A 24,247-nucleotide genomic window follows, 5' to 3' on the forward strand; every position below is an offset into this window, starting at 1 on the left:
GATACGGAGGAATTAGCGATGTAAAAGACCACGTTGGGACAAAAAAACACAAGTCTAATGCCGTTGCTAGCGATACAAGTGGAAAACTTTCAACGTTTTTCGTCGCCCAAACAGATTCTTTGGATGTGATAAATGCCGAAGTTTTATTTACGGAGGCAATAATTGAGCATGGACTTCCAATCGCACTGGCTGATCACATGGGACAGTTAAATGTTTGTAATGCAACCTTTAAAAATCATTACGCGGTGATCGCGGTCCCAAAAATAAACTTTTCTTGCATGATAATGTCCAGAAAAATTCGCTTTATATTACTATAGAGTCCTTTTAACGAATGAGTTTGATGGTTTATCACAAACCTTAAATGAAAGAAGTCCTTTGTTCTCCTGCACCATGCATGCGCTTTGGCCTTGCTTCGTGTTTGGTGCGCAATCCTGTCAGCTGTATTTCACAGCACGACATACTGTTAAAAGTGTTTATACTATTTATGCTTTCAAGTCCAAGTTGAAGAAATCTTGTTAAATGTTGACAGCATAACTACCAAAATACAGAAGTATGTCCTTAATATTTTTGCAGTGCTATTTCTGTTGAAAAGTTCAAATGATTACATTAGAGATGTGATGTGCCACTTTTCAAGTGTCTGATGGCTTAAATTCATTTTCATTAATTTTTCATATTTTGAATTCTTTTGAAAGGCTTACAAAAAAACTACATTTGAATTGTAATTCCATGCTATTGACAGGACTATTAATTTTAATGAAGTTAGCTTACCATGTTTACAGTATGATAATTGTGATAGAAATGTGAATTTTAGGCACAGAATATTTTTTACAATTGAACAAGGCAGTAGATTATACAAGCTTGGACAGAAAGTTAATAATGACACCAATTTTTTTTTTAATGGAATTGTTTAGTACTGTTTTACCATTTGTTTACTGTAAAAAGTGTTTATACTGTTTATACTTTCAATTAACAAATTGAAGTCTTGTGAAAGGTTGACAGGATAACTGGCATTAACTGTCAAAATAATTTCAAACAATTGAAGTTAGCTTACAGAATAAACATGTCAATCAACCCATATGATTTTTGCTGTAATATTTTTGTTTTGAAAAGTCACTGTGACTGATAGAAAAGTGATGGTTTTAGCAACATTTTAACCTGTCTGAATGCTAATAATCATTTTGCGTCGGGGGGCGAAGGCTGAACCCCCCACCAGGACTTTGTCCTGGACCTACCGGGGCCTGTGGCCCTTGGACCCTGGCTACTAGGTTTTTCTGATTTCAAAAGTTGGCAGGTATGTAGTGTTATTAAACCCCATTGGTCGGATTGACTTGAAATTTCTCACACTGCTCGACGCCGTCTACAAAACAGCCCACTGTAACTTAAGAGTGTTCGCTGGATCACGATGACATTTGATGTGTGCAGTAGTGACGGGTAGAGTAGCCAGAAATTGTACTCAAGTAAGAGTACTGTTACTTTAGAGATTTATTACTCAAGTAAAAGTAAGGAGTAGTCACCCAAATATTTACTTGAGTAAAAGTATGTTGTGAAAAAACTACTCAAGTACTGAGTAACTGATGAGTGACCTGTTCGTTTAATGACGACGGCAACAAATAATGCACAAAAACATAAAAATAGCAATGAGCAAATTCAGAGCCAGGAATATCTCTTAAGCGACTAAAACAATAATATATATTAAATAATAATAATACATTAACATAACAAAAATTAAGGCAAATTGAGCCACAATAACGTAACAGTACCATAGGCTCAGTAGGCAGAGATTACAAAGGAAAATAACAAGTTAGCCTTTACGCAAACCATAAACTGATAGGTGTGGGCTGCATCTGGGAACACACTGTGCACTTCTGATTGGTGTTTCTATGCATGCGCAAGTGTGTGTGTGTGTCTTTGTCTGTCTCTCTATGAGGCTGCAGTGCATCAGCCTATGGTGACAGCCAAAATATCTACTAATGTTACTTACCGCCATGTGCTTCCTCAAATTTGATGTTGAGTTCATGTAAGCTTAAGCTTGTTGTTGTTTGCCGCTGAAACTTTGTGTAGTTAATCATGTGACCGCCTGGCTCTGTTTGATTGGTGAAACGGAGTCAAATGTCACCAGTGACTGCATTTGATTGGTGAAACGGAGTCAAACGTCACCAGTGACTGCATTTGATCGGTGAAACGGAGTCAAACGTCACCAGTGACTGTATTTGATTGGTGAAACAGAGTCAAACGTCACCAGTGACTGCATTTGATTGGTGAAACGAAGTCAAACGTCACTAGTGACTGTATTTGATTGGTGAAACGGAGTCAAACATCACCAGTGACTGCATTTGATTGGTGAAACGGAGTCAAACATCACCAGTGACTGCATTTGATTGGTGAAACGGAGTCAAACGTCACCAGTGACTGTATTTGATTGGTGAAACGGAGTCAAACGTCACCAGTGACTGCATTTGATCGGTGAAACGGAGTCAAACGTCACCAGTGACTGCATTTGATTGGTGAAACGGAGTCAAACGTCACCAGTGACTGCATTTGATTGGTGAAACGAAGTCAAATGTCACCAGTGACTGCATTTGATTGGTGAAACGGAGTCAAACGTCACCAGTGACTGCATTTGATTGGTGAAACAGAGTCAAACGTCACCAGTGACTGTATTTGATTGGTGAAACAGAGTCAAACGTCACCAGTGACTGCATTTGATCGGTGAAACGGAGTCAAACGTCACCAGTGACTGCATTTGATTGGTGAAACGGAGTCAAACGTCACCAGTGACTGCATTTGATTGGTGAAACGAAGTCAAATGTCACCAGTGACTGCATTTGATTGGTGAAACGGAGTCAAACGTCACCAGTGACTGCATTTGATTGGTGAAACAGAGTCAAACGTCACCAGTGACTGTATTTGATTGGTGAAACAGAGTCAAACGTCACCAGTGACTGCATTTGATCGGTGAAATGGAGTCATACGTCACCAGTGACTGTATTTGATTGGAGAAACGGAGTCAAACGTCACCAGTGACTGCATTTGATTGGTGAAACGGAGTCAAACGTCACCAGTGACTGTATTTGATTGGTGAAACGGAGTCAAACGTCACCAGTGACTGCATTTGATTGGTGAAACAGAGTCAAACGTCACCAGTGACTGCACTTGATTGGTGAAACGCAGGCATGTGATAGATCCTACTTTGAAGGTCTGTCTGACAAACCAAAACAAACAAAGTGTGCATTAGCAGATCGATAAAAATCAGTATTGAACTAAATGTAGATAAATGGAGCGGAGTGAAAGTAGCGTTTCTTCTCTATAAATATACTCAAGTAAAAGTATGTTGCATTAAAACTACTCTTAGAAGTACGATTTATCCCAAAAGTTACTCAAGTAGATGTAACGGAGTAAATGTAGCGCGTTACTACCCACCTCTGGTCATTGGGCTAAATTTGGCACCTCAGGTAACAACTTTTGGGTTTCTCATGTGTGCTGGTATGACAATAAAGTTCCTTCAATACTTAATCAAAAAAACTATTGTTTGCTAGCTATTAATTTATTATCAGGTCAAATGTAGTGACTTTTTTAATACGGTAGATGGAGCCTTTATGAAATGGCAACGCAGTGTCAATACAGCCAATGAGTGTGCCACACACTCGCTTACCCATCAATTTAAGCAAGATTGGTTGAAAAACATGGGGTGAAACTTAACAACTAATTGACTTTTTGTCCGAGTATTACATTTTTTGCAGTTACATGCTTTCCATGTATGCTAGTGTGCCTCCCAAAGCATTTTGAACACAACCCGCAGGGGGGGAAACGTAAAGATGACTCCGACTGCAGCCTTTTCTTTTTAAATTGCACGCACCGTTAAACGTCCAATTAAGGCCAAATGAATGGCGTGCAGGTTGTGACGACCATGAGGGGAGGAGAAAGAGCGGTGCACTCAGAAGGCAGCTATGGATTAGCAGTCAGTGCCTCCCACTACGGAAGATTAACGAGCAGCCGTGTAGCAGGCTAATTTAGAACAATAACGCCTAATTAATTACAAACAATCAGCCTTTTTCTTCCCTGTTACTTTCTTCTTATTCCAATTAGTCCATTTCTTGCTACTCCGCTGCTTCAATTTGTATTCTTTTTGTTTTTTTTCCTTCCTGCTGTCCAAATAGCCTCAGGTTCAGGGGGTCTAGTTTCACTTTGACTTTCTGTCCTCCGGCCCCAGTGATTAATGCGAGCTCTTGAATTAGGCGTGGGAGGATCCTTGTCGATGCCGAACACGCACTCGCCACAGCTCGCCGTCACGCCGGCTGATCGTATCTGCCAGCTGATCTACGGCCGCTTACAAGGATGGGCTCTTCCTCAAACGCCACCGCCGACCATTGTCGCTTATAGACGAGCAGTCAGGCGCCGGAGACGCCGATTGAGGTTAATCGGTTGCAAGTTGCTGCACATACAAGATGAAGGGAGTTTTTTTTAACCATACTTTTTCTGCAGGCGAGCTACTTTTCAATGTACCAAGTGGAGGGGACCTACCTCATTCATATATACATACTTGCCAACCCTCCCGGATTTTCCGGGAGACTCCCGAAATTCAGCGCCTCTCCCGAAAACCTCCCGGGACAAATTTTCTCCCGAAAATCTCCCGAAATTCAGGCGGAGCTGGAGGCCACGCCCCCTCCAGCTCCATGCGGACCTGAGTGACGTGTTGAATTAGGGGAGTTTGAATAATACACAATGGTTGGTAACAAGAAACTGACCTGTTTATTCAAGGATAAACACAAAATAGACAAAATTATACATGACAAACAGAAATGGCATCATTGAACTAGGGCCTTTTTTTAATATTGCGATATTTTAAGGCCATATTGCGATACACGATATATATCTCGATATTTTGCCTTAGCCTTGAATGAACACTTGATGCATATAATCACAGCAGTATGATGATTCTATGTGTTTGGATTGATTGATTGAGACTTTTATTAGTAGGTTGCACAGTGAAGTACATATTCCGTACAATTGACCACTAAATGGTAACACCCCAATACGTTTTTACACTTGTTTAAGTCGGGGTCCACTTAAATTGATTCATGATACAGATATATACTATCAGATATATACTATCATCATAATACAGTCATCACACAAGATAATCACATTGAATTATTTACATTATTTATAATCCAGGGTGTGGAGGGGGGCGCCGGATGTAAGTGTCAAAAAGACAACTAAAAGAGTTTGATATGAGAATAAATCTAAAGTTAAAATATAGGGTAGAAATGCACCCATTTGCAGGAAATGTAGTCTTGATTTTCAAAATGTTCTTTCAATACTTGCATGTCTACATTAAAACATTCTTCTTCATACTGCATTAATATATGCTACTTTTAAACTTTCATGCAGAGAAGGAAATCACAACTAAAAAAAATCACTATTTTTTTTCATACGGTGTTGATGTGGAAATGTTTGCCTCGGCGATGGTGTGGACGTGTGGCACCGAATGGAGATAAGCGTCTCGACAGACCTTACAGTATTTGAACAATGATGACAAAAACTGTTTTCTCTGTCGTGTCCGTGTGTCGAAAATTGTTAAGCCCTTATTTTTTTATTTGATTTTGTGCGTGGCATAGATTTGCCGTGCGCAGAGGACGCTTGAGCAGGCGCGCACCTTAGCGGCTGCGCTAGCATCACAGCTAACGTTAGCCATGCTGCTACTTCGCTCTCTGCTGGGAGAGGGCGTATACGTATGTGACGTATGACGTGACAGTATGTGACGTATGACGTGACAGTATGTGACGTGTGTAAGAAGGTGCGCTCGCTGTCTGTAAGAGGGAGACACAGGAAAGAGTGAGAAGAGCCTGTCGTGTAATGCCAGCAGCTAAAAGCAACTGCGTGAGAATCCACAGACCTCTGGATGTGTTGAAGGTGTGCTGGAAAATGCGGAACGGAAATTAGGGAGCAGCAGAAAAGTGGAATGTATTATTTAAATCGGTGCGTTGGAAAACACGGACCGGAGTTTTTTTTTTTCAACTGGATCTGGATCGGCATTTTCCCATGCCTTGCCGATACGCATTTTTTGGCAAATATCGGCGGCCGATCCAATCCAAATATCGGATCGGGACATCCCTAGTTCGGTGTCTTTACATTGGAAACAAAAGTAAATGTTAACCAAACCGGCAAACTTGGTGGAAATTAAATAGATGGATCAAGAAATAGATATTTTATTAATCGTGAAAGAAAAATTCACAAATGAGGCTTGAGCTCTCCCGTACACTATTGCTTTACTTGGCAAGGAAATGTTTCCCTAACTGAACCGAACCTGGTAGAAACAGGATTCTCGCTCTCCCGTACCCAGTAACCACATTTGTTTTTTACCTTGTATATTTTTAGGTCACCTTTGAGCAGCACAAAGACAGCCTGTCCCGCATGTTCCGCCAGTACCAGTCTGCGGGGTCTCTGGGAACCATCCGAACCGTGTCTGGAGTCAGCCAGAGCTCAGAGACCACGGTTTGTGTGAACGGACAACCACCAGAGGGCACGCCCCCGTCCACCGTCATCGAGCTCACTGTGGACACAGAGCCTTCCGCTGACCCGTCTCCTGGAGAGGCGTCCATCACTGTGTCCAAAGTGGTGGAGGACGAGCAAAAACTGGCTCTGGAGGCTTCTGATGAACAAGTTGAGGTTCAGGTTGTGGTCGATGAACAGAATGAAAGTGCAAACCAACAAGTGGTTCCGCAGACTGATGATAACGGCACACAACAACTTGGAACAGGTGACGACGAGCTGGAGAAAGATGTGGACAACAAACAAACGTCTGTGTCCAAAGACCCTTCAGATGAAGTAGACTCAGCGACTCCGGTGTTGTCGGAAGAAGTTGGCAACAACGACCAAACGTCCCCGGAGCCCGACACCTCTCTGGACAACAGCGCAGTGGGTGGTGCCTCGGTCTTCAACGAGGATTTGGTTGATGTGTCCTCTGTTAGCGACAGCCAAGAGGAGTACTCGTATACCTCGGCTGCGCCCGAAGACCAAGTGGCGGCGACGGTAAAGGAGGAAGAGGGAAAAGGAGGAAATGACGGACAGGATGTGAAGGAAGAAGACAAAGAAAAGCAAAAGATTATAGTCCAGGAAACCAATGAAGAAGGTCAGAGTGTAGAGGCTGCACCAGGTGACACACCAGAACCAAATGTCACAGAGCCACAGAAAGAACCAGTCCAAGAAGAATTGTCGGACCAGCAGACCACAGTGACCTCTACTGACCAGGACACAGCTGAGGTCTTGTCATCCCTCTCGGACGCCACAACCACCAGCACTGCTCCCGCTACGGCGGACGTTCCATCCAAGGGCCCGGTAGCAAGCACTGCCGTCCAGAAGACCAAAGAGGTCAAGATAGCCCGACTGGATGTGGCCAACGTGGCTTTAGACACCGAGAGGCTGGAACTGAAGGAGACACACGCAACGGTATTCATCTTTTTCATTCTTTAGCAGGATTTCATCAAAACAAACACAAAACCTGCAATTTCTCAGGTGAAGCATAATCCAATTTGTTAATAGAAATAATAAGATCCAAGGTCAACATTTCGTCATCATAGATTCTTTACAAACTAGCGGTATGAATCTTTGGGTACCTAACGATTCTGATTCCTGGGTTGACTATTTGTTTCAGAACCCAGTCAAACCGATTCTCGCAATGTCTTATTTGGTAACATGATTATTCTAAAAATTTTCAAAACCGGTTAGAAAAGCTATTTCTAGTTGCATTAGATGGCCTAGAACCATATTTTTAAATATCATGAATCCATTTAGAATCGGGGTGAATTAGTATCGCACCCCTACTGCTAACTGTTCTTAGCAACGTTTGTAACTGTCATTCAAGTATAAAAAGAAGTTACCGTATTTTCCGCACCATAAGCCGCCCTGGGTTATAAGCCGCGCCTTCAATGAACGGCATATTTCAAAACTTTGTCCACCTATAAGCCGCCCCGTGTTATAAGCCGCATCTAACTGCGCTAAAGGAATGTCAAAAAAACAGTCAGATAGGTCAGTCAAACTTTAATAATATATTAAAAACCAGCGTGATGTGGGCGCGCATGGAGTCGTATATCAACATGGACGGAGCTGCGTGAAAAAAGCCACCCGGCCTCTTCACGTAAACCTACCTTAACCACTCGCTCATCTTTTCTTCATCCATCCATCCCTTCGAGTTAGCTTTTATGATAACGCCGGCTGGAAAGGTCTCTTTTGGCAAGGTCTTCCTTTTGAATATCACCATGGGTGGAAGTTTCTGGCCATTAGCATGGCAAGCTAGAACCACAGTGAAGGATGACTTCTCATTCCCTGTGGTGCGAATATTCACCGTACGTGCTCCCGTTGTATCCACAGTGCGGTTCACAGGAATATCAAAAGTCAGTGGAACCTCGTCCATGTTGATAATGTTCTCTGGCCGGATCTTTTTTTCAGCTATCTTGTTTTTACAATATGCACGGAAAGTAGCCAGCTTTTCTTGAAAGTCTTTAGGCAGTTGCTGTGAAATAGTAGTCCGTGTGCGGATGGAGAGATTGCGTCTTTTCATGAACCGGAAACCTGTCGCTTAGTAGGAGCCATTTTGTGGTCTTTACAGATGTAAACACACAAAGGAAATGAAACGTAATATCCGCGCGCTTCTTCTTCTTCTACGGGGGCGGGTGGTTGCTTACAGTAGAAGAAGAAGCGCTTCCTCTTCTATGGGGGCGGGTGCTTACCTTGGCGGTTGCTTGCGTAGAAGAAGAAGCACTTCCTCTTCTACGGGGAAAAAAGATGGTGGCTGTTTACCATAGTTGCGAGACCGAAACTTTATGAAAATGAATCTTAATATTAATCCATATATAAAGCGCACCGGGTTATAAGCCGCACTGTCAGCTTTTGAGTAAATTTGTGGTTTTTAGGTGCGGCTAATAGTGCGGAAAATACGGTAAGTGTTTTTATCAAGGCTTAGTGGCCACATGCGTGGACAGCATCTTTTAGCTCTTATTTCCAAAATTGTGTACACTACAGAATTGGGGTCTTATGGCCACTTATGTGGACACTTATACTGCCATCTGGTTGCGTTAGAAATGGGTTGTACTTGTACTTTTTTAGAAGAGTATAACATACAATGGAATTTGGAAAAAAAAAGTGTAAAAATAAGAATTAGCATGTCACTAAACATGAAGTACACATTTGTGTACTTATGGACTAAGTACATCATATCAAAAGATGATTCTTAGTTTTTATTCTAATTAAGGTCCAATAAGCCCAAATAGCAAAGAGAAATAAAAAAAGCATGTAAACAAACAGCTTGGGCCTTAAGAAGTTAATATAATAAATCATGTAAAAGTGACCCTAGTGACATTTTGGGCAACTTTTGAGTCATTTTTACAAAAGTTTTGGTCAGGTTCCAATCATTGCATCTATGCGCTGCAGAACTGATATTATGCTAACTTTATTGAACTCATTTACTAGTATTTTGTACAAACATTGGAAATTGATGTATTACATCTGTCTTAAGATATGATATGCACTAAAGCTCCCTAGATTTAGCGATTTGTGGCAAAATATAGTTTTCATATCAGCAAGTCGGCCACATTTGTGGTAACTTGATGATAATAATGCTTTGTGTGGGCGTGTTTGTGTAGGAGACAAGCCAAGGACAAGCGGCAGCCACCGCAGGTCCCTCGGGCCAGCCGAGAGAGAGTGGAACCTCAGCGCCGAGATCCACCATGTTCCGCATCCCAGAGTTCCGCTGGTCCCACATGCACCAGCGTCTCCTCACGGACCTGCTGTTTGCCATCGAGACGGACGTGCAAATGTGGAGGAGGTAAGGGCAGCTGTGCATTAATATGACACTGAAACAGGATTGGTTTCATTTCATCAACTGTTTTAAGTTTTTAAAAATATATTTTTTAGTTTGAGAGGTCTGTTTGCAACTTTGCCAAAGTCACGTTTTTCAAACCAAAACATATAAGCAGAGGTGGGTAGAGTAGCCAGAAATTGTACTCAAGTAAGAGTACTGTTACTTTAGAGATTTATTACTCAAGTAAAAGTAAGGAGTAGTCACCCAAATATTTACTTGAGTAAAAGTAAAAGGTATGTTGTGAAAAAACTACTCAAGTACTGAGTAATAATACCGGTAATAATAATAATAATAACTGGGATTTATATAGCGCTTTTCTAAGTACCCAAAGTCACTTTACACGTGGAACCCATCATTCATTCACACCTGGTGGTGGTAAGCTACTTTCATAGCCACAGCTGCCCTGGGGTAGACTGACAGAAGCGTGGCTGCAATTTGCGCCAACGGCCCCTCCGACCACCACCTATCATTCATCATTCAGTTCACCGGTGTGAGTGGCACCGGGGGCAAAGGATGAAGTGTCCCACCCAAGGACACAACGGCAGCGATTTTTGGATGGTAAGAGGCGGGGAGCGAACCTGCAACCCTCAGGTTTCTGGCACGGTTGCTCTACCCACTACGCCATGCCGCCCCTTAACTGATGAGTAACATACACACACACATATATATATGTATATGTATATATATATATATATATATAAATATATATATATATATATATATATATATATATATATATATATATATATATATATATATATATATATATATATATATATATATATACATACATATGCATTGATATATACAGTATATCATTTATATGTATTTATTTTGCTGTTTTTGTTTACATGTTAAAGGTGTTTTAATGAATATACATGCATGTTTAACATATAGATTCCTTTCTTTCATGAAGACAATAATATAAGTTGGTGTATTACCTGATTCTGATGACTTGCGTTGATTGTAATCAGACAGTAGTGATGATAACGTCCACGTTTTCAAATGGAGGAGAAGAAAAGTTCCTCCTTTCTGTCTAATACCACATGAAAGTGGTTGGTTTTTGGCATCTTATTTGTCCAGCTTCCATATTCGTTTTTATACACTTTACAAGAAATATATTGGCGTCAAACTCCTTAGCTTGCTAGCTTGTTTGCGCTGGCTTTCGGAGACTCTTATTTTGAAAGTGCAGGCGCGATGGAGCGGCACTTTTATTGTGAAGACAGGAATTGTGCAGTCAGTCTTTAGGCTTTTGATGGGATGTACGGTTGAAATAAAAAAGTATCTTTTTTCCTTCACAGTTTTGATTGATTGATTGGAACTTTTATTATTAGATTGCACAGTACAGTACATATTCCGTACAATTGACCACTAAATGGTAACACCCCAATAAGTTTTTCAACTTGTTTAAGTCAGGTCATGTGACCACCTGGCTCTGTTTGATTGGTCCAACGTCACCAGTGACTGCATCTGATTGGTGGAACGAAGTGAAACGTCACCAGTAAGGCAGGCACTTTGAAGGTCTGTCTGACAGACCAAAACAAACAAAGCGTGCATTAACAGATCGATAAAAATTAGTAGCGAGTAGCGAGCTGAATGTAGATAAAAGTAGCGGAGTAAAAGTAGCATTCCTTCTCCATAAATATACTTAAGTAAAAGTAAAAGTATGTTGCATTAAAACTACTCTTAGAAGTACAATTTATCCCAAAAGTTACTCAAATAGATGTAACGGAGTAAATGTAGCGCGTTACTACCCACCTCTGCATATAACACGACCACCAATGGCTTGCTTATGTTACCATTTGTGGTTTAACACAACATTAAAAAAAAGTAAATCAATGAGTAAAAAAATATATAAATGAGTAAGTATATACAGTACAGGCCAACAGTTAGGACACACCTTCTCATTTCAATGTGTTTTCTTTATTTTCATGACTATTTACATTGTAGATTGTCACATCAAAACTATGAATGAACACATGTGGAGTTACCCTATTTTTCGGACTATAAATCGCAGTTTTTTGTCATAGTTTGGCCGGGGGTGCGACTTATACTCAGGAGCGACTTATGTGTGAAATAATGAACACGTTAGCGTAAAATATCAAATAATATTATTGATCTCATTGACGTAAGAGACTAGACGTATAAGATTTCATGGGATTTAGCGATTAGGAGTGACAGATTGTTTGGTAAACGTATAGCATGTTCTATATGTTATAGTTATTTGAATGACTCTTACCATAATATGTTACGTTAACATACCAGTTGCTTATTTATGCCTCATATAACGTACACTTATTCAGCCTGTTGTTCACTATTCTTGGTGTTGGCTTTTATCAAATACATTTCCCCCAAAAAATGCGACTTATACTCCAGTGCGACTTATATATGGTTTTTTTTTCCTTCTTTATTATGCATTTTCGGCCGGTGCGACTTATACTCCGAAAAATACGGTATTTACGTTGTAGATTGTCACATCAAAACTATGAATGAACACATGTGGAGTTATGTACTTAACAAAAAAAGGTGAATTAACTGAATATTAAATTCTAGTTTCTTCAAAATAGCCACCTTTTGCTCTGATTACTGCTTTGCACACTCTTGGCATTCTCTCCATGAGCTTCAAGGGGTAGTCACCTGAAATGGTTTTCACTTCACAGGTGTGCTTGAAGCTCATGGAGAGAATGTCAAGAGTGTGCAAAGCAGTAATCAGAGCAAAGGGTGGCTATTTTGAAGAAACGAGAATACAAAACATGTTTTCACTTATTTCACCTTTTTTTATTAAAGGGGAACATTATCACAATTTCAGAAGGGTTAAAACCATTAAAAATCAGTTTCGAGTGGCTTATTTTATTTTTCGAAGTTTTTTTCAAAATGTTACCCATCACGCAATATCCCTAAAAAAAAGCTTCAAAGTGCCTGATTTTAACCATCGTTATATACACCCGTCCATTTTCCTGTGACGTCACATAGTGAAGCCAACACAAACAAACATGGCGCATAGAACAGCAAGCTATAGCGACATTAGCTCGGATTCAGACTCGGATTTCAGCGGTTTAAGCGATTCAACAGATTACGCATGTATTGAAACGGATGGTTGTAGTGTGGAGGCAGGTAGCGAAAACCAAATTGAAGAAGAAATTGAAGCTATTGAGCCATATCGGTTTGAACCGTATGCAAGCGAAACCGAGGAAAACGACACGACAGCCAGCGACACGGGAGAAAGCGAGGACGAATTCGGCGATCGCCTTCTAACCAACGATTGGTATGTGTTTGTTTGGCATTAAAGGAAACTAACTATGAACTAGGTTTACAGCATATGAAATACATTTGGCAACAACATGCACTTTGAGAGTGCAGACAGCCCAATTTTCATCAATTAATATATTCTGTAGACATACCCTCATCCGCTCTCTTTTCCTGAAAGCTGATCTGTCCAGTTTTGGAGTTGATGTCAGCAGGCCAGGGAAGCTAGAGTCGATATTCTTCTCTTGATCATCTTCGGTGGCATAAGGGACGGTGTGAGCCAAGACATCCAGGGGGTTTAGCTCGCTCGTCTGCGGGAACAAACTGCCGCCATTGCTTGCCGTGCTAGCGAGGTCCTTTGTCCCTGAATTGCTCACACACTCCGGCAGATTCAATGGGGGTCTGGCGGCAGATTTCTTTGACTTTATGGTTGGAAATGCATCTGCTTTGAGTGTCGCAGGATATCCACACATTCTTGCCATCTCTGTCGTAGCATAGCTTTCGTCGGTAAAGTGTGCGGAACAAACGTCCAATTTCTTGCCACTTTGGCATCTTTGGGCCACTGGTGCAACTTGAATCCGTCCCTGTTGGTGTTGTTACACCCTCCGACAACACACCGACGAGGCATGCCTGCCAACTACTCCGGTTTTCCCGTAATTAGTACGGTTTTCATCAACCTATTCCGGGTTATGGTTGCAGTGATAAAAAATACGGTTTTTCATGAATTAAAAAACAACAATTTTTTTTAAGTTTTATTCACAAAATCGCGTAACAACAATGACAATCGACACTGCTTCCCGTAACTTCCTATCGAGCCATTCCGAATGCCATGCGCGAGGCTATTTATAGCACCGCTGCCAAGCACGAGGCACCAGTTGCCATTGTTTCCAAACGGGCGAACGATCATGGAATCAGCCGGAGAAAAATCGCAAACGAGTCTTAAACCGAAAAGAAAACTGCAGTCATTCCGTGAAGAATATTCAAAAGCCTATCCGGGAATAATGATCCGTTCCAAAAAGGGTGAAAACTACGCGAATTGCACCTTGTGCAGACAAGATTTTTTGATCGGACACGGAGGAATTAGCGATGTAAAAGACCACGTTGGGACAAAAAAACACAAGTCTAATGCAGTTGTTGTACCGAAATCTGTTACCCATCGGAATTTGTAACTCCAGGGGGCGATGTTCCCATGATGTTTGTTTGATGTTTAAACGGCAAGCCCAAAGAGGAGGAGAAGAAGAACGCTTGCGTAAATGGCGTAAACTATCCTGCTGAAACGTCAGTTGTCAGAATTTCAGCATTAATAATAACAATGGACTCATACTATAATGAAAGTAAGTCATTGATTTCCAGAATATGTGTCATTTATTAATGCTGAAATTCTGACAACTGACGTTTCAGCAGGATAGTTTACGCCATTTACGCAAGCGTTCTTCTTCTCCTCCTCTTTGGGCTTGCCGTTTAAACATCAAACAAACGCCATGGGAACATCGCCCCCTGGAGTTACAAATTCCGATGGGTAACAGATTTCGGTACAACAGAAGAAATCTTGTTAAATGTTGACAGCATAACTACCAAAATACAGAAGTATGTCCTTAATATTTTTGCAGTGCTATTTCTGTTGAAAAGTTCAAATGATTACATTAGAGATGTGATGTGCCACTTTTCAAGTGTCTGATGGCTTAAATTAATTTTCATTAATTTTTCATATTTTGAATTCTTTTGAAAGGCTTACAAAAAAACGACATTTGAATTGTAATTCCATGCTATTGACAGGACTATTAATTTTAATGAAGTTAGCTTACCATGTTTACAGTATGATAATTGTGATAGAAATGTGAATTTTAGGCACAGAATATTTTTTACAATTGAACAAGGCAGTAGATTATACAAGCTTGGACAGAAAGTTAATAATGACAATAATGGAATTGTTTAGTACTGTTTTACCATTTGTTTACTGTAAAAAGTGTTTATACTGTTTATACTTTCAATTAACAAATTGAAGTCTTGTGAAAGGTTGACAGGATAACTGGCATTAACTGTCAAAATAATTTCAAACTATTGAAGTTAGCTTACAGAATAAACATGTCAATCAACCCATATGATTTTTGCTGTAATATTTTTGTTTTGAAAAGTCACTGTGACTGATAGAAAAGTGATGGTTTTAGCAACATTTTAACCTGTCTGAATGCAATCAATCATTTTGCGTCGGGCCTGAACCCCCCACCAGGACTTTGTCCTGGACCTACCGGGGTCTGCAGCTCCTGGACCCTGGCTACTAGGTTTTTCTGATTTCAAAAGTTGGCAGGTATGCATGATGTCTCCAAGGTACGGAAAACAGTCGAAAAAACGGAAAATAACAGAGCTGATTTGACTCGGTGTTTGAGAAAATGGCGGATTGCTTCCCGATGTGACGTCACAACGTGACGTCATCGCTCCGAGAGCGAATAATAGAAATGCGTTTAATTCGCCAAAATTCACCCATTTAGAGTTCAGAAATCGGTTAAAGAAATATATGGTCTTTTTTCTGCAACATCAAGGTATATATTGACACTTACATAGGTCTGGTGATAATGTTCCCCTTTAAGTACATAACTCCACATGTGTTCATTCATAGTTGTGATGTAACAATCTACAATGTAAATTAAGGCTGCAGCTAACGATTATTTTTCTATCGATTAATCTGTAGATTATTTTTTCGATTAATCGGTTAATCTATAGATTATTTTTTTCGATTAATCTATAGATTATTTTTCCTTTTACCGATTTTTTTTTAAATTTAAAATGAAGATGAAAAAATAAATGTAGGCCAGTTTTTTCAAAAGGCATGGCTTTTATTTACAAAAAAAAGTATGGCCACTCAGTCAACATTGACAACAACATGACAAAATATTCTGTAACAATGTAAACATTTAAAACATTTAACAAAATTAAAATGAGCTTATTTGCTTTTTAATGTGCAAATATAAAAGTAAACATCCAGTGCACATCTTAATATTCTGCAATAGTATAAGCATTTCTAAAGTAAAAGTATTGCTTATTTTGCTTTAAAATGTGCAAAAATAAAGATAAACATCCAATACAAAAAAGTGCAAAACAGAAATATTCTGTAACAAGTGTAAACATTTCTACAAAAGTAAAAGTATTGCTTATTTGCTAAAATGTGCAAAAATAAAGATAAACATCCAATACAAAAAAAGTGCAAAACAAAATATTCTGTAACAACAGTGTAAACATTTCAACAACAGTAAAAGTATTGCTTATTTTGCTTAATAACACAACCATGATAGTATGATTAAAGTGAAAGTTAATTGTTGGTTTGTACATAGTATATGTAACTGTTAATGTTGTAAAAGGTATTTGCACAACTAATTAACGTTAGCGTTTGTGACACGTCTTGTGCCGTGGGGTTCTTTCAGGACCGACACACTGAATGCCAGACGGCTTTGCCAGGTTTACAATCTTTTAATTTTACACAAAGTATTTTCTCTTCAAACTCTTCTCTCTTTCTTTCCTCGCTTTTCAGCTCCTCTTCCTCGCTCGCTCGTCGTCCTCTGTCTCTCCTCCTCTCTCGCTCCACGTCAGCTTCACTCTGGTTCCTTCCAGTCTCTCTTCCCTCTCTCTCTGCTGCTCCCCTTTTCTTCAGCGAGAGGAGATTGGATGATCGTGCCCAGGTGCGCGGATCGCGCACCTGGGCACGATTGCGGCGTCGCTCCCGGCGCGCCCCACCTCGCCGCTCGCTCGCCGGCCCCGCCTCTCCACAGCGTTAAAGAGGAGCGCGTCTTTGTAAACACTGAACAGGCACGCCAAATGCGCCTCTCAGGGCGAAACGGTGCTTTAGTTTATGAATTTACAACGCAGATACAAATGACACATTCATGTTTTTGTGTAATGATGACAACGTATACTCACGCGGACGATTGACTAGTTGATGGTGATGGCAAGAACGCTGTCGGGTGTTTTCTTTTCAAATGTTCGTTCATAGCCGTTGTGCTGCTATGATAGGCCATTTCCGCTCGACATAGTGTGCATACAACAACATTATTAGGCCGTTTATTGAAATACTCCCACACTTTTGATGACTTTTGGCGTGCTTTTTTCCCCTCGCTCGCACCGCTTGCATCGTCTGCTTTGCGCTCCGCCATGACAGTAGTGTGACGTAAATATGCGACGCGTCGTTTCGGCCTTAATGTAAATAGTCATGAAAATAAAGATTGAATGAGAAGGTGTGTCTAAACTTTTGGCCTGTACTGTACATCTGGTAACTTTGAAACAACAAAAGACGCTTCTCATCATTTGTCATTTCTACTGCAAGTAAATGAATGCGATGATGCAAAGACTTGATCAGTATGTCATCATGCCACAGCACAGTGGAAGTGTTTCTGCTGTGGGTTTTAGCAGCCAACTAACCACAGCTACAGCTGCCAGAGCTCTGAACATTGTCACACGCCTCCACGCGTTATTCACGTCGGTAAATTACGTGAAGAGCGGTAGGATGGATGCCTCGCAGGAGCGATCCAGACAGCTTTTATAGCACGTTCCTGTCTGCTGTGTCGTGTACAGAATTCATCTCCTCACGTCTACGTCCTCTTTCTCGCTTTTCAGCCACTCCAGCAAGACGGTTCTGGACTTTGTGAACAGCGCCGACAACGTGGTGTTTGTGCACAACAGCGTGCACCTCATCTCCCAGGTGGTGGACAACCTGGTCATGGCCTGCGGAGGCATCCTGCCGCTGCTCTCCGCCGCCACCTCCTCCTCCGTGAGTGCGCCGTCCACAGGAAGTTATCCATCCACATTGACCTTTTGCCAATCGCATTAGCTGCTCCCTAACGTTGTTAGCTTGTGTGTGGTTTTTTTTTTTTTTTTTTTTTACTGCCGTCTGACCTCAGCGTCTGTGGCTTTTTTTTATGGGATTCTTTGCTTGTGTGACCCGGCCAAGTCTGTTCAGAGGCAGATTTATTTGTGCCCTTTGCTACTAAATTTAGTTATAGATAGCCGTCAATGCGTTTTTGCAAGTTTAGTTCTCAGGTTTTAGAAGCGTCGTAAAAGTAGCCTACTGTAATTCCTACGCTCCAGTAGCAGCATTTCTAGACGTGGCATCTGTAAAGCTGATGTTTAAGGTGGATTTTGAAGGGAATAAAAGAGACACGATAAGAAATAAAAATAGGAAATCCAGCCACCCTTCAGTGACACTATATACAATGTACAGGTAAAAGCCAGTAAATTAGAATATTTTGAAAAACTTGATTTATTTCAGTAATTGCATTCAAAAGGTGTAACTTGTACATTATATTTATTCATTGCACACAGACTGATGCATTCAAATGTTTATTTCATTTCATTTTGATGGTTTGAAGTGGCAACAAATGAAAATCCAAAATTCCGTGTGTCACAAAATTAGAATATTACTTAAGGCTAATACAAAAAAGGGATTTTTAGAAATGTTGGCCAACTGAAAAGTATGAAAATGAAAAATATGAGCATGTACAATACTCAATACTTGGTTGGAGCTCCTTTTGCCTCAATTACTGCGTTAATGCGGCGTGGCATGGAGTCGATGAGTTTCTGGCACTGCTCAGGTGTTATGAGAGCCCAGGTTGCTCTGATAGTGGCCTTCAACTCTTCTGCGTTTTTGGGTCTGGCATTCTGCATCTTCCTTTTCACAATACCCCACAGATTTTCTATGGGGCTAAGGTCAGGGGAGTTGGCGGGCCAATTTAGAACAGAAATACCATGGTCCGTAAACCAGGCACGGGTAGATTTTGCGCTGTGTGCAGGCGCCAAGTCCTGTTGGAACTTGAAATCTCCATCTCCATAGAGCAGGTCAGCAGCAGGAAGCATGAAGTGCTCTAAAACTTGCTGGTAGACGGCTGCGTTGACCCTGGATCTCAGGAAACAGAGTGGACCGACACCAGCAGATGACATGGCACCCCAAACCATCACCCAACCATGCAAATTTTGCATTTCCTTTGGAAATCGAGGTCCCAGAGTCTGGAGGAAGACAGGAGAGGCACAGGATCCACGTTGCCTGAAGTCTAGTGTAAAGTTTCCACCATCAGTGATGGTTTGGGGTGCCATGTCATCTACTGGTGTCGGTCCACTCTGTTTCCTGAGATCCAGGGTCAACGCAGCCGTCTACCAGCAAGTTTTAGAGCACTTCATGCTTCCTGCTGCTGACCTGCTCTATGGAGATGGAGATTTCAAGTTCCAACAGGACTTGGCGCCTGCACACAGCGCAAAATCTACCCGTGCCTGGTTTACGGACCATGGTATTTCTGTTCTAATTTGGCCCGCCAACTCCCCTGACCTTAGCCCCATAGAAAATCTGTGGGGTATTGTGAAAAGGAAGATGCAGAATGCCAGACCCAAAAACGCAGAAGAGTTGAAGGCCACTATCAGAGCAACCTGGGCTCTCATAACACCTGAGCAGTGCCAGAAACTCATCGACTCCATGCCACGCCGCATTAACGCAGTAATTGAGGCAAAAGGAGCTCCAACCAAGTATTGAGTATTGTACATGCTCATATTTTTCATTTTCATACTTTTCAGTTGGCCAACATTTCTAAAAATCCCTTTTTTGTATTAGCCTTAAGTAATATTCTAATTTTGTGACACACGGAATTTTGGATTTTCATTTGTTGCCACTTCAAATCATCAAAATTAAATGAAATAAACATTTGAATGCATCAGTCTGTGTGCAATGAATAAATATAATGTACAAGTTACACCTTTTGAATGCAATTACTGAAATAAATCAAGTTTTTCAAAATATTCTAATTTACTGGCTTTTACCTGTATTTATACAATTATTTAATGAAACTTCAATTGTGAGGGAAAAAAGAATTATATTATATTTATATAGCGCTTTTCTCTAGTGACTCAAAGCGCTTTACATAGTGAAACCTATAATCTACATTTTTAAGTTACATTTAAACCAGTGTGGGTTACAGTAAGTGTCTTGCCCAAGGATACAACGGCAGTGACTTGCATGGCGGAAGCGGGAGTCGAACCTGGAACTCTCAAGTTGCTGGCACACTGCCCGTAGACGCTATTATTTGTTATGATTATCAAAGTAGATTTGTACAACGGAAGTCTTACCCTATTAGATGCCTGCTACTTACTGCAGTTGAGTAAATAAACACACCGAGCCCCAACATGAGGAAATACTTACAGTAGTTGTCTAATAGCACAAGAATGCATCTGGAGAACTTTGTTTCCCACAAAAAGAGAAATGTGTATTTTTTTTTTTAATCGTACTTAGTTACTTGTCTGTTCCTGCTGCAAAACATCTTTCCACACGTGTCTGCTTGCAAGCAGACGCCAACGACGTTCCTAGGGGTGTAACGGTACACAAACATTTCGGTTCGGTACATACCTCGGTTTAGAGGTCACGGTTCGGTTCATTTTCGGTACAGTAAGAAAACAACAAAATATACATTTTTGGGTTATTTATTTACCAAATTTGCAAAATCTTCCACCAGAAATATTTTTCTTAGTGTAATATTTGACGTGAAGTAATGGGAACCTTGGATAGGTCAATAATTCATAATAACATTGATTTTGATTCAATATTATGTTTTGAGCAATGACAGTTTGAAAGAAAAAAAAAAACAGCTTTGTTTTATTAGTCAACATTGCAACTTTTTCTAAATTACATTTAACCTTTAAGCTTTTTTATTTCACTTTTGTTATGTTTTTGTTTATTTTAATAGTATTTTTAGAATGTGCCGTGGGCCTTTAAGACATTAGCTGTGGGCCGCAAATGGCCTCCGGGGCACACTTTTGACACCCCTGTTATAGATACCGTAATAAAAAATTAAATGTGATAAATCTATGGATCAATCAATCAATCAATCAATGTTCATTTATATAGCCCTAAATCACAAGTGTCTCAAAGGGCTGCACAAGCCACAACGACATCCTCGGTACAGAGCCCACATAAGGGCAAGGAAAAACTCACCCCAGGGGAGACCGAATGCAATGGATGTCGAGTGGGTCTGACATAATAGTGTGAGAGTCCAGTCCATAGTGGATCTAACATAATAGTGTGGGAGTCCAGTCCATAGTGGATCTAACATAATAGTGTGAGAGTCCAGTCCATAGTGGATCTAACATAATAGTGAGAGTCCAGTCCATAGTGGATCTAACATAATAGTGAGAGTCCAGTCCATAGTGGATCTAACATAATAGTGTGAGAGTCCAGTCCATAGTGGATCTAACATAATAGTGAAAGTCCAGTCCATAGTGGATCTAACATAATAGTGAGAGTCCAGTCCATAGTGGATCTAACATAATAGTGAAAGTCCAGTCCATAGTGGATCTAACATAATAGTGTGAGAGTCCAGTCCATAGTGGATCTAACATAATAGTGAGAGTCCAGTCCATAGGGGATCCAACATAATAGTGTGAGAGTCCAGTCCATAGTGGATCTAACATAATAGTGAGAGTCCAGTCCATAGTGGATCTAACATAATATTGTGAGAATCCAGTCCATAGTGGATCTAACATAATAGTGAGAGTCCAGTCCATAGTGGATCTAACATAATATTGTGAGAGTCCAGTCCATAGTGGATCTAACATAATAGTGAAAGTCCAGTCCATAGTGGATCTAACATAATAGTGAGAGTCCAGTCCATAGTGGATCCAACATAATAGTGAAAGTCCAGTCCATAGTGGATCTAACATAATAGTGAGAGTCCAGTACATAGTGGATCTAACATAATATTGTGAGAGTCCAGTCCATAGTGGATCTAACATAATAGTGAAAGTCCAGTCCATAGTGGATCTAACATAATAGTGAGAGTCCAGTCCATAGTGGATCTAACATAATAGTGAAAGTCCAGTCCATAGTGGATCTAACATAATAGTGAGAGTCCAGTCCATAGTGGATCTAACATAATAGTGAGAGTCCAGTCCATAGTGGATCTAACATAATAGTGAGAGTCCAGTCCATAGTGGATCTAACATAATAGTGAGAGTCCAGTCCATAGTGGATCTAACATAATAGTGAGAGTCCAGTCCATAGTGGATCTAACATAATAGTGAGAGTCCAGTCCATAGTTGATCTAACATAATAGTGAGAGTCCAGTCCATAGTGGATCTAACATAATAGTGAGATTCCAGTCCATAGTTGATCTAACATAATAGTGAGAGTCCAGTCCATAGTGGGGTCAGCAGGAAACCATCCCGAGCGGAGACGGGTCAGCAGCGCAGAGATGTTCCCAACCGATACACAGGCGAGCGGTCCACCCCGGGTCCCGACTCTGGACAGCCAGCACTTCATCCATGGCCACCGGACCTGTGTGTCTCCCCCCCACCACAAGGGATAGGGGGGAGCAGAGGAGAAAGGAAAAGAAACGGCAGATCAACTGGTCTAAAAAGGGGGTCTATTTAAAGGCTAGAGTATACAAATGAGTTTTAAGATGGGACTTAAATGCTTCTACTGAGGTAGCATCTCTAACTGTTACCGGGAGGGCATTCCATAGTGCTGGAGCCCCAATAGAAAACGCTCTATAGCCCGCAGACTTTTTTTGGGCTCTGGGAATCACTAATAAGCCGGAGTTCTTTGAACGCAGAGCCTGGCGACGCATCCGCGTTTATCATAACTCTCTCTCTCTCTCTCTCTCTCTCTTTCTCTTTCTCTTTCTCTTTCTCTTTCTCTGTCTCTCTGCCCCTCCCTCACCAATGCTGCTGCACGCACAATTTGTTTTGTTTTTAACCCCTTCTTAGCCCTGAACGTACATTGAAAATACACGCGACCCTAACTCAAAATGCCGGACATTTGAGGCATTTAAGAAACTCCGCCCTGACAGCTCCGCAAAAGAGGACATGTCCGGTGAAAAGAGGACGTATGGTCAGTCTATCCTAGCCCGTTAGCTGCTAGCATGCCGTGTGTTGTACCTCGGTGTGCATTGTTTACACAACGTGCGTTACGCTACTTAATATGTCCGTGTGGAAACTCGTTCGGTACACCTCCAAACCGAACCGACCTGGAACCCCCGTACTGAAACGGTTCAATACAAATACACGTACCGTTACACCCCTAAACGTTCCTAAAAGCATGCATTTTGACTTAACACGACTCCCTTTCTCACCTTCGCCCGGCAGCACGAGCTGGAGAACATCGAGGCGTCCCAGGGCCTGACGCTGGAGGCCTCCGTCACCTTCCTGCAGCGCCTCGTCAGCCTCGTGGACGTGCTGGTCTTCGCCAGCTCGCTCAACTTCACCGAGATCGAGGCGGAGAAAAACATGTCGTCGGGAGGCATCCTGCGCCAGTGCCTCCGCCTCGGTAGGACGCACTTTTGTTTCCTTACTTATTTCAAGGCTGAACTCTGATAAATTGCCTTTTCTTTTATCTCCTATGTTGGCCAAGCCCTCCATCAGCCGCTATTGTGTTTTGTACCCAGCTCTCTTTCCCTATCGGCTCTCTCTTATCGTGTTATTATAACCCCCACTGCATGGTAATACCTTTTCAAATGGCTGCTATCCTGATATAGTGATTTACCCATAATGGCCTTGGCTGTGCCGTGCTGCACAGCGTGGCCTCGGGGCTCTTTGCCTCCCTTTTATTCCAGGCCGTTAAAGTTTCATCTGGTAAGTGCCAAGCCTCATATTTAGCTGTGCATTAAACATGTGTACATTATTTAGCACCGCTGCATCCATCATGCATTGTTCCGTATACGGCCGAATCATCCTATTTGTCCTGTTTACTACAACTATGTAAAACAGGAGTGGCCATTACATCGATGGCGGAGGGTGTGTCAGTCCATCGCCAGCCAGGCATTAAAAAAAATAGACGATGACGTCACTTGATTGTCACTTGATTGACATTCACGGCACCCGAGGGTCCTGTGGGATGACGCTGCACTGCAAAAAGTCAGTGTTCAAAAACAAGAAAAAACTAGTCCTAAGTGTCCCAATACTTTTGTCTACTTTTAGTCTGAAGTGTCCCAAGACTTTTGTCTAGTGTACCTACCTTGTCTGCATTGTGTGGGCACGTTGGTGCTTCCTGCTTTTAAGCAGCCATCTTAAAAAAACAGCAGCGCAGCAGCATCAGTGCAGCGGGTCTTTGAAGGGTCATAAAATCAAAACCGGAGCAAGTATTAAAAAGCTGTTCTATACTTTTAAACACAAGGGTTCAAT

General features: G+C 41.3%; 1 protein-coding gene across 8 annotated transcripts in view; it reads left to right on the forward strand.

The window, feature by feature from the left end:
- Positions 1-24,247, forward strand: part of lrba (LPS-responsive vesicle trafficking, beach and anchor containing) — a 778,336-nt gene that overhangs the window by 162,784 nt on the left and 591,305 nt on the right. For all 8 annotated transcript variants that reach the window (XM_061923000.1, XM_061922999.1, XM_061922998.1 and 5 more), the window contains 4 exons: positions 6,379-7,449; positions 9,642-9,823; positions 17,711-17,864; positions 23,213-23,393. In XM_061923000.1, the coding sequence (XP_061778984.1) occupies positions 6,379-7,449; positions 9,642-9,823; positions 17,711-17,864; positions 23,213-23,393 (1,588 nt within the window). The remainder of the gene's footprint in view (positions 1-6,378; positions 7,450-9,641; positions 9,824-17,710; positions 17,865-23,212; positions 23,394-24,247) is intronic.

Source organism: Nerophis lumbriciformis, linkage group LG27 (assembly GCF_033978685.3).
Source record: "Nerophis lumbriciformis linkage group LG27, RoL_Nlum_v2.1, whole genome shotgun sequence".
NCBI classification, from domain to species: Eukaryota; Metazoa; Chordata; class Actinopteri; order Syngnathiformes; family Syngnathidae; genus Nerophis; species Nerophis lumbriciformis.